Here is a 12,119-nt window from a genome sequence, read left to right as displayed (position 1 = left end):
TCATTCACGTTATTCCCTTAAAAACTTATTTTTTATTTGTTTCCATATTTTCGTCATTGATTTCAATGGTGATTGATTTTCCAGGGTCGAGATCGTCTGTGCCACTGCTTGTGTGTGCCCTATGTGCCACACCAATAGAATGACGCCAAATCATTCCTCTCATTAACCATGACTAACTAAATAGATTTTCTATATACTGGTAATCTCTTTTTTAGTCCATAATTGATTATCTTTCCTAAATGACTGCTGTTATATATAGAAAATCTAGTTAGTTAGTTAGTTATCGTTAATGGGAGGAAATATTTGGCGTCATTCTATTGGTGTGGCACATAGGGCACACACAAGCAGTGGCACAGACGATCTGGACCCGATTTTGCATTAGTATCGATATGTTACCGTACATAAAGTTTTCAGATCATTCATTGTCCATGCGTTGATATTTCCGTGATAACCTCGTTATAATGAAGTTTCCATATTTTATCAATTGACTGCGAATGAAGAATATGGTGATTTTAATAGTGGGAATGTTATAAATACTAAGGAGGATATACTACAATTCCTTTACTCACGTTAATTGTTAACACAACTGACGAAAGATTACCATCAATCGAGTTATTTCCTAAATCTATAAATTCTTACCATATATATTTTGATCATTATTCGTGGTGATTGGAAAATAATATTGAATAAGGAAACAGAGTTATCGAGGCTTCCATATTACGTATGATGTAAGTGTAAAAGAAAACTTAATCCCATCAATCACGTTTATAATCCCTCCAAATTTTAATTGTTGACTGTGATGTGATTTTGATTGAACAAGGAAGCAGAGTCATTATGATAGTTAATGAGAAAAAATAGTTAGAAATTGGATTTTAGTCGAATGTTTCTCCTTATTGGGCGCCTCATACTTTGGCGAAGCGCCAAAGGCGCCAAACTCACTCGGGCGCCAGCGTGGAAAGTGGCGTGGATTTGGATTACTCGGGCGCTGCACCTAAGCTTAATGCGCCTTTGGCGCCTAAGAGAGCTCCTTTTACAACGTAGATTCTCATAGAAGTCTACAAGAACACAATTGAAGCAAAATCAGTTTGATTCACTCGAATCAATTTATGAACATAATAGCCACTGTTTGCATAGAATGCATTCCTTATTATAAATGTATTAGCATGAAAAAACCGATTTCAAAACTTTAACCACTCAAGTATGCAAACGCGTACGCATATTTAAGCAGTCGAACTAAGTTTTAGTTCGCCAGTTTGCGAACGGGTACGCATACTTCCAAACACAGCAGAAATTCCCTGACCCAAATCTTACGCCAGTATGCGTACCGATATGTGTACTTAGGCTTCCAGAATTTCACAACTAACAAGTACGCATACGGGTATGCATATTATAGTTCCGGTCATGGATAACATATATGCAAGAACACATACTATGTTCATAATCCAATGATGGTTAAGTGGTCTAAAATATATTTGAATCATTGAAACATTCTTAGAGGATGACAATAGCTGTTTTCACGAACTATTAGCATCAAAGAAATTTTCAATTTATTGAAATAATCATTACGAAACATTCCAAGTCTACACCAAATGTTTGTATCACACAAACCATGTTAAGATGTTACTCGGCGATTTTCACATGATCATCTTTTGACTTTCATCAAAAATATAACATGAACTTGGTTGAAGAGAAATCTTACCAACACATATTTTGAGAAATATGTAAGTTAAACTCAGATCGAAATCTCAAATGTGCATAATCGAATATATATAGTGATACGACTTTTGTCTCAATATATGAGATAGAGTAGAAATAGACTTTCCAAGTGATAGATGAGTTTTAGTCTCCACATGCCTTTTGTTGATGAAGTTCCATAAGATCTTCTTAGTAGTTCTTAGTCTTCAAATGATGAACTCTGTGAAGTCTAATGCTCAAGTACACAATCTATCCTAGTCCGAGACATCACTATAAGTAGACTAGAAATCAAGACTTATAGTTTTGATCACTATCATTGACAAACAAGATTGAGATAGCAACTCTTGCTATTTTGACCGATCAGTGCTCTAACAAAGGGGTTCTTCAATCTCACATGACCCACTCTGAATCGTAGCACTAGGGGATGAGGTTCTCAAACCTCACCCATATCCCCACATATGGTGAAAAGGAATCTTCTCATTTTTTCCTACCTCGTTTGTAACACCCCGTGTTTTTAGAATGGCGCATGCTAAAAGATGCGCCATGGCCTGAGATGAAGCTTCATACAAAGCTTCCGTTGCGCAGTAAAGGAAGCATTGGCTTAGACCAATACGGTGCCCAAAAAAAAGGCATATCGGGTGGGTATATTGGTCAAAGGCCTATGTCGCACCAAATAGTGCATTAAGCCAGTTGGGTAGATTGAGCAAAGCTAGTGCTAACATAGGATATTACGCAGTTGATTGGCCTATAGCCAATATCGCATCACTATGGTGTAACAGGCCAAGGAAGGCTGGCCTTGGCAATGTACAACCATCATTTCTAGACATTGGAGTGGCATGTGAGCCATAACTGAATGTACAACCATCACGGTCTGTACTTGGTAAATGTCATTTTCCTCCCCTAATGTAAGTTGTAAAAATGTCTTTAAAACATATATAAGGAGGGGTGATTCGTTGAAGGTGCATATGCGGACCATGCACCAAGAAAGATTCATAGCTTAGCTGAGAGACTATAAATGATGCTTAGGTATCATTTATAGTTGTGTAGCCTTTCCAATGGAGCATATTAAGCATGGGCATCACTATGACATGTCATGGATCAAATATGCATCACTTGGATGCATTTTGACGGAACGACCTACATGGGCAAGGCTATTACTATTATTGCTTGGCCACGGCCTTGCAAACGAGTTGGATTAAGCTTCTGTCCCTTCGAGGATGAACTACGATGTGTGCTTCATCTCTTTAGAGTAGAGGACGGTACGTAGGTAGCCGCAATGAGTTGCAGAATTGTCGGTCCAGCACTTTGTCGCTCATATCATCTGATTGCGATATGATTGCGGCATATTGGCCTATCATATCATCTTGCTCAGCATTGCCATGCAAGAGATGATTGTGGCCGCACTTGATGAGGATAGTTTCATGCCATTGACTTGATGCACATACTTCCTATGAAGCTATACGGGGTTAGCATATGCATCAACTGCGAATTGGGCATGGCCAAGAAAGTGAGCTACATCAATATGCAAGTTAGCAGAGCTTGCATAAGCCTAAGGAAAGTACGGCATGAGCCTGATTGATGCACCCTTGGAACGAGCAAGACAAGTGCATTCTTTCAGCAATGCCTTGTCTAAGTAAAAGTGGAACTAGGCCTACACTGGCTTATGCATTGACATTAGCTTCAATGGCTTTAAACCCTTCGCAAAACAAGGGTAAGTTGGAATGGTGTGGAAGCTAAGTTAGACGCAACATGATCCACGAGGATGCTTGCAAGGGCGGATGGACGTGCATTTGCCTAGTTTTAAGGTCCGATAAATAGCATCAGAGTGGCGCATCGGGGGAGTTATGGTCTGCGTGCCTTGACGCGCTAGGCGTAATTTTTCGTCCCGTCACATTGTTCCTCATTCGAGACAGGGAAAAACCTCGCCGGTATGAGCTCCGGTTTGGGAGGATACCATTATACCGTATCTACCTAATTCCACCTTTTGCGTTAAAATCACTGCACTATAGTTTTTAGGTTTTTGAAGATATTTAGATCCGTCCTGAACTATTGAGCTTGATACCAAGCATTCTGAAAACTCCAGAGATGACCATATACCATGGTAGTTGTTTCTCACCTCTCTTAAAAGATGACTTGTGACTTAGGAATCCTCACATTCCCACAACACAGCTTGTTTTAACGAAATTCAGTGATCCAATATACTTATTGGGTGACCGAATATATTCACTTCACATTCAATTCAGTTAGGATATGCCCTAACAATGTTAAAATCATGTCTAGTGGGACACTTATTTTTTTAGTGTCACTGTCGTTTTGTATGATCAAATTTACATTAAGTTTCGCTAAAGAGCACTTATGGCGACGGTTGTCTCTCTATTTAGCATGTGAATGTTCTTCAACGTTCAGCGATTATATTGACAGAAACGAAAAAAAAAAACACTTGCCAAGATGCTGTGGCAATAGTCACATTGAATGGCGTCACCTTATGCAGTTTGTTAGAGTGTGAAGTAGTATTTGTTTTGTGTTTGGAAGAATCTTGGATTAGCTAGCTCATTTCATGAATGTTTGGTTTAGCGTGCCATATTAGTATTACTCGCATTTTCTATTGGTTATGGATCAACCATTATTTTTACTTTAGTATCAAGTAGGCGTGATGTGTGCCTCATGTACGCACAATGATCGTTCAGTCGTTGCTTCCTTTTAATTCGGACGATGCTAGGTTAACAACGAAAAATCACGGGGATGAATCCCGAGTAAAAGGGCTCTTGGGATCTGCTGGAGTTAGCAGGGGATGGATTATGGGCCCCACTGAATTTTGTGTCTACCGGGAAATCTCACAGGATTTTAGCCCCGATAGACATAGCATATTGTTTTTTTGTTTTTTTTTTCCCGAAAAAGAGGCGAACCTCAATAGATATATTGATATAACCGATTTTAGAAATGGAAAACCTTACAACAAATTTTCAAGATCTTAAAACAATCATAATTCTTGCCTATCAAACGCATTCCTTCAGAACTAATACCAGTTTCAGAAGACCTTCTTTTCTCTCGCAAAGGAGATGATCAAATATTTAGGGCCAAACTGACTTTGAAAACAAAATCAGTATGTGTCGACGAACAAGTCGACGACTAGATCATGTCCAACCCAATGTTTCTCGGAACATGTAAATAACATGAACTGGAATTTTTTAAGTTTAGATTGCCAGGTAGCAGACACTCATCCAATAGTAATAGTAGCAAAGTAACCATAGTGTCTCAAAGAATAACCAAAGTGTCTCAGGTAACGGTAATAATCTGATCGGTTGTCTATTCGTTTTAATAACAGCATTATTGTTTTAATTCCCACTTTGTAAAAGTGTCAGCTTCGTAATAATAAAATAAAATCAACGTTCATTTAAAATGCCACTTTAATGTCACTCACCGTCACTGGCATATATGAGAGATGACATCTGTTGTCTATTCGTTTATAATAATAGTTGGTCTGTTGGAGTCTTAGAAAAATATAAACAAATTAGATGCATGTTGTAATCCATCATATGGAACGTAGCATTTGGAAATCTTGGATAAGTATAGACAGGCCAGGAAACAGGCTTACTGCTCTAATTATCTTTTCTAAAAAGGTAAACAAATTATTGGCATTTTGTAATCAAAACCATTACTGGCAGGGCAGCGAGAATCGAGGTGATATATCATATCTTTATTCAATTTGTAGTAAACATGCATATCTGTATACTGAATATTGAATCGTATTCCCGTCTTGCATGCGGATCCGTTTTCATGGTCGCACTGTCTTTTCAGAAGCTGAGAGTACATGGCTAATTATTTTAAACAAATTGGCCTTTACAAGTAGTAATTTCTTATATAACATTATCTTTAGATGATCAAGTTATTGCCATATTGGAATGTCAAGTCACCAAAAAAAAGCAGTTGCTGAGATGCTCCAAATTAAGAGTGACCGTTAATAGCGTCACCTTATGCAGACAGTTCAAATCAAGTAGCACTTGTTTTCTGTTTCGAAGCAGCAGCTTGAATTAGCTCTTTTCATGAATGTTTCCATATCAGTGATATCCCTACTACTCGCATTATTGGGAATCTATTTCTCTTTATTTCTTAACCAAATTGCTTGCATTTTGTAATCAAAATTATTACTCGCAGCTGAGGATCGAGATGATAAAAAAATCATATCTTTATTACTTGTAATAAACATAAATGTCAGTATACTGACAATTGAACATAAACATACTCTCATTTGCGGCTACATTTCTAGGTTGCATTGAGCTGAGAGTACATGCATGGCTAAATTTTTTATACAAGTTGGCCTTTCTTATAACGTTACCTTAAGTGCATCATCCGATAGGAAATTCGTTCATACCGATGGCCTTTACATAAATTTTTATAACGTTACCTTAAGTTACATTATGTTCCTTATTCGATGTCCTTTTAGCTTAGCAGTTTTATGGGCGCAAAATATACTTTCCCTCCACTAAATAACACCGTTAAATAATGTAACGGAAAATACTTTGGTCGGTCACTGTTCCAACATTTTTGTTCCGGCGGCATCACAAACCAGCTATATGTTAAATGCCTTTTTGGATAATACTTGTAAAAACCACTCGTTAAATGAAAGATTTACCTACCTTAACCAGATTAGTTGAATGCTCTCCAGATCTTAAAATGGTTGGATCAGAAATGTTGGAATAGCACGTGAATAAAATATTTTCCGCAAATAACAACCATTTTTCAGGTTGTTTTTGGTGAATCATAAACCATTTAGAATACTTGTCCTTCCCTTTACAGGTTTGTGAGCTGCATAAATAAGGAAGATAAAATACTTTGGATTGTAATATCACCGTTTCGACTTTACAAAGTAGCAAAGTGGGCACTAGCCCACCTGAGTTCAAACACAAGCCCGTTTTTATTTATTTTTTTATTTGATCGGAAAAGGCTTATAGGATGTAACAACCACAAGTCGAGAAGAAAGAACAAGCTCAAACAACTGAAAATCCAAAACCCCTTAATACTAGTACAAAGTACAAACTATAAAACAGAGAGTATGTTTCAGAATACAGACCAACTTGTCATTCATGAAAAAAGATACATGAAGCCGACCCATCTGGAAGCCCAAGATCCCATTTCTTTCGAAGGTTGTTTTGAGGCATACTCAAATTTTGAGTATGCCTCAAAATTTTGAGTCGAACCTATGTTTTTGCCTAGGTTTTCAGCCGAATTTAGGCAAATGTATGCCTCAAAACTGGTTTTTTCTGATTCAGTGTCACTCTACTCAGAGATTTTAGAGAATTTCTACACTTGGAAAAACATGAAATGTATGTGTTCAACACGCGCTTGCGATGACTATTATGTTCTGTATAGCATTAGAGCGAGCACCATAGAGAGACCATCTGTTTACTAGATTTATGTTTACCTTGACAGGCGAATTGGTGGTTGTACTAGATGTATGTTTCTTCTTTAAGGATTTTTTTTTCTTTTATTCTAAATGTTTTCTCAAGTGGATATGGTGGATTTTGATTCCTGCAGGACAAATTCTCAAGAATATCAAGAACTCAACGGGGCTTCTGTTTCGGTGGATTATTACTTGCAAAAAGTAATGGATTAGTTTTGTGTTAATTTTTTCGGTGGGACGGCGGTCATCTAGTACATCTTGTTCCGGCATAGAGTGAAAAACAGAAGAAATTATTACGTAGTGTAGATTAAATTAAACTTTCAATTCACAAGGCACGGACATTTCTGGTTTACTATAAAATGTGCAGTTAAACTGCCTCAAGGGTCTATAAATAGGACTCGATCATCTATGACCTATACAGTGTATAATCAAAACCTCCTTTAGAGAAAACCATACAAAGAAAAATCACATCATACCTCTTTATCCCCCAAAACAAGTGTTTGGATTTAGAGATTCCACTTTATACGTCCAAAACATGTTTAACAAGTCGAACAAATTTGGTTAGAAGACCTGTAATTGCTTGTTAGAAGCTGTATCAACGCCACCAACTTCCACACGATCCCAATCCCTTTACTAGTAGTTAACTCTACTTCCAACAAAAAAAACTCTAATCTGATGACTACAAAGTTAAAATGTGAGAGATGTCTAGCAAAAAGATGTTCTTCCCCTACTATCTCTGCCGATCCCGCAAGATCGTTTGCCGTAATATTTACAACCCATTTACAAGGCGCAAAAACCTTCTGACAGAGACCGGGAATAAATGATACCTAACCCAGATCACCCGAACAACTGTTGTCAACTTTCTCGAGCCCATAAGACTGATTGCAGCTTATAAACATCCAGAAAGTTCAGGAATTCAGCACCATTTCTAAAACAGTTTTACTCTGGAAATTAATTTTCTCAGTAGTTTCTCGCTTAAATGAAATCTTCGCTTCAGCTTTACTTATCCCAATGTTTATCTCTGGATGTTCAGTTTTAAGTTCGTCTCTTCTTGTCCAGAGGCCAACATAATTCTTCTGCATTGCACCCAATACTTGTTCATCACTTTCAACTTCAATATCTATCCCCAATGAAGACAACCAATGATTCGTAAGTTGATTGAATCCTTCACGAAGCCACTTAATGTTGAACTTCAAGGCCTCAGCATCCTTGATGAATCCTTCCCATTCTTCTAGCAACTCTTCACTCAGTTCCACACCTAGCTTTGTTTCCATTGCCGAGATGATCTTCAATAAATTGGTAACACAAGCCATGATAATATCACTGTTCTTCATGACCTTTTTAGTGGCAATATGACCATATTTACCGTGTAGATTCTTATACAACTTTACATACTCTTTTGGGATTTTGAAGTTGTCCACAAATTCAAATTCTTCCATTCTTTCTTGAGCAGAAGCGCCGCTTGTGTGGGGTCTTTCATTCTCATTCTCTTCTGGGATGTTGAAGATGTCCATAAAATCAGACCCTTCCGCTCTCTCTTGAACCGAAGCGCTTGAAGACCCTGTGAGGGAAGGAGTGACATCTACAAAAGTGGATACAGCTAACAAAGTGGGGTCATGAGTCAGGCAGTTAGAAGAGCATGTATTTATTGCAGCGTCCACAGGTTGTTCCCCAGCAAGCTCACCCACTTCAACCAATTCAATTCCCGTAGTTTTCGCTTCAGAACTAGATGACAAATTCCCTATGTGTACATCATTACCATGCAAGTCCTTACAAATTCCTTTTCCTTCACAAAGGCGAGATAATTCCATACCCGTCTTTCTCTTTTTGGAGAAATTGACATGAGCCTGTAACATATGGAAGAAGAATCGGAGGTCTAAAATCTTGGAAGCGTATAAATACAATAAATAGACAAATGGTGAGAACCAACGAGTGAAAGGAGAAACGACTACAGTATTATCTTTTAAGGAAGCGACAAAAGATACAGGGAAAAATTCTAATAGGAAAATATATCGTATGTAGAGTATATGATACCAGATCCTCCAAAGAGCGAGCAGCATCTCTGTCTGGAGACAACTCCCAGTCTTCATCACTATCTATGTCTGACGACAACTCCCAGTCTTCATCACTATCTCTATTCCTGACCACCTTCTTACTAATCCTGTCCGAATTGGCTTGACGTATTTCAATTGGTGTCTCCAGGCTCTGATCATCCTTATCTAAAGGATCAATGAATGATCCACTAAGCTGTAAATGGAATAAACAGAAGTTAAAATCAACTAACAATCATTCGATAAGTTTTTTAAGAACTATTTTAATCTGTCAGGTTTCAACAATGTTTTAAAAAATATCTATGGTAATCTATCATCTATTTTAAGACGCATCCATGAATTATGCTTGCCATAAATTACCCTTGTAAAAAGTTAGCACTTAGCAAAACCTAGTCATATGTTTATGGTAAACATCTTGGACTGCATGCGCTACGGGGCTGCCAATGCTGCCATTATAACCTAGCAATTAAGTTTTTTGGCATGCAAAACTGTTGAACAGCTGCCACGTAACACTAACATCAAACCTATGTCATTTTAGGCGCTAGGCAAAGCGAGGTGCCAAGCCCTTCGCCTAAGCGCGCCTAAGGCTCCTTAGGTGCCCCTTGCACTAGGCGAGCGCCTATGGTGCATTTCACAACATTGCATCTAACTATTGCTAAGGTTTGTTAAATATTCCTAATCGAAGCATGGAAAATTTGGTGGAACAGAAGAGTGAATGGATCAATATACTACACGTTAATTCTATAAACATCCATGTGTATAATTCTGTTACAACTTACAACAGGTGCAAGATCGTGTGAGATAAGGACCCGAGTGAATACCGACCACCGAGTTGTCTAATATGCACAACAAGAACTTATGCACTGTCAGCAATTGCCGGCACGAATTCTGATCCAAGGAAATTGTCAACAGGAAATTTATTACCGCAGCCACAACCAATCCAGCACCAAACTTGGCAAAACTTAACTAGAAAGAAACTCTATCATTCTAACCACAAAATATGCAAAATTTGAGCGCAAAAAAATGGCAATGTTTTTGTTCTTAATCTACATACAGTTGATCAATTCTTAGACGTTGCAATCCACATTTATTGAAATTAGTAACAGCTAGGTAAGCAGCTAGTAACAGCTAGGTATGCAACGTGTAAACTTCTTGGAATTCAAATAACCATATGCTTGACTTCAGTCACACCAGAATAGAAACTAAGGGTAGTTTGTGTATCACATCATTAGCTAGCATCAAAACTTCGGTTTCAAGCATGATTTCAATCTACATTCGGAAATCCCTGATGCAACCTAAGTTCACACATGCATATGCCATTTAGGATAGTACTCACATCTTGTTTCAGAGAGGTGATGCCTTCCTTCTTCATCTTTTGGACCAACACCCTAGTATTCCACCTTAGAAAACGAAGTTTGCAATTCCCTAATTCACCCTCAATTTTGCTGATGAAGTGAGTAACTTCAGCAAACCAAAACTGAGAAAAATAAGCACACTATTGTCAGTTGTGTGTCATTTGGTTATCTCCTCATAATTAAACATTCACCACAACAACAATCACTTACCAAAATGTAGACAGTACAACCTTTAAGTGAATCGTATGGTTTTTCGGCTTCCATTAAAGGTTCCATCAAATGCGAATGAATCAAGTCAGGCCAAGACACACGATCCATTGCGAAAACGTAGTTGAGATAGAGCTTTGACATTGTATTTCCACCGATGGTAGAGAAGAAAACCGCATTGCATAGATATAAAACAAGTAATTTAACGAAATCATCAGGCTTACTTACATCCCCAGCTGTTGCACAAAGCGAATCCATAATATCCTTGATTTGAATTGCTGGCTTTCTCTTTAGATATGTTTCGCAAAACACTATTTGGGCGACAGGAGTTTCAGGTCGTGGGTAATCCATCATGGTTAATTCTGCTCCCCCTTTGATCCTCTGGAACCCAAACATGACAGCAAGGGTTTCTGGTGTAGACCTAAATTCCTTTCCTTGAAATTTGAATACTTGTTCAATTGGATCGAAAGTGTCCAAGATAAGCCCGATTCCCTTCTGTCTGTTCTTCATATCTGCTTGATTGAGTCTTCCTTCATGAAATGGTCGATAGAAATTCCAGAAAGGGCATTTTTTTAAGGCTTGCAAGTGTTTTGGAAAAAATGTTAAATTTTTCCTCTAATTTCCTCGGCGACGTCGACTAGTTGTTCTAGAGATGACCTAAACACTCTGTAATTTTTCTTTGGTTTAGTACTAATCGCCATTGACATGCAAGTGAAAAACCTCAAAGTTTTTGCTGAAGATTGTGAAAGAGAGAGAGAGAGAGAGAGAGAGATAAACCCTAACAAAAGAAAAAGATGGGTTTTTGATTCCGAAGTAAAGGAGGCAAATGGTAGATAGAGTTGTTGAGTTACATCTTTTGGTTTTAAGAGATGATGGGAAGGAAGGGAGAAGATGAAGAACAGTGAAATGGCAGCCCAGAGAGGGGAGAGTAGAGTTCATTGGAATTTGTTCCGTATTTTGGTCCACCGTTTTTTCGGTTTTTTCGGCGTTCTTTTTTCTTCTTGGAGCCTAAAAATGATTGGAGTTATTTCAGCACCGGAAGTAATGCCATTTCCTGTCTAGACTCTAGAGAAGAATATATAACCTTGGCTATTGATGCGCTTACACAATCTTGGTTGAGGGATTTGTGGAATGTGCGGTATAACCCTTATAAAATAATAGGGTTGCTCGCAAAATTTATCAATTTATTGTGATATTAAGTAAACGCGTGAATTAATAATTATTAAATTATATATTAATTATTTTATCAAAATATTCCACTCTTTCCCGCCGGAAGTATTTGTTGTTTTTGTAGTCGAGATATGAATTTGTTTGGTGACCATGCTATTCACTGTGCACATGAAATAGGTTTGAAGTTTCGGCATGACTTGGTTCGTGATGTTTTGTTTGATATATGTTCTCGTGCTAGCA

At 37.9% G+C, this 12,119-nt stretch overlaps 1 protein-coding gene across 1 annotated transcript; it reads right to left on the bottom strand.

Annotated features, from left to right (window-relative positions):
* Nucleotides 1–7,408: 7,408 nt before the first annotated feature.
* On the bottom strand, nt 7,409–11,610 carry LOC113320370. The gene is made up of 4 exons (XM_026568278.1): nt 10,713–11,610; nt 10,484–10,624; nt 9,131–9,343; nt 7,409–8,943 (listed from the first exon to the last, which is right to left on the bottom strand). Exons 1-4 carry the CDS (start codon nt 11,217–11,219, stop codon nt 8,005–8,007), a joined length of 1,800 nt encoding a protein of 599 aa, XP_026424063.1. The 5' UTR covers nt 11,220–11,610; the 3' UTR covers nt 7,409–8,004.
* Between the last annotated feature and the right edge of the window lie 509 nt (nt 11,611–12,119).

Source organism: Papaver somniferum, chromosome 11 (assembly GCF_003573695.1).
Source record: "Papaver somniferum cultivar HN1 chromosome 11, ASM357369v1, whole genome shotgun sequence".
NCBI classification, from domain to species: domain Eukaryota; kingdom Viridiplantae; phylum Streptophyta; class Magnoliopsida; order Ranunculales; family Papaveraceae; genus Papaver; species Papaver somniferum.
Note: the sequence above shows the minus strand (reverse complement) of the source record. Positions and strands in the feature narration are given on the sequence as shown.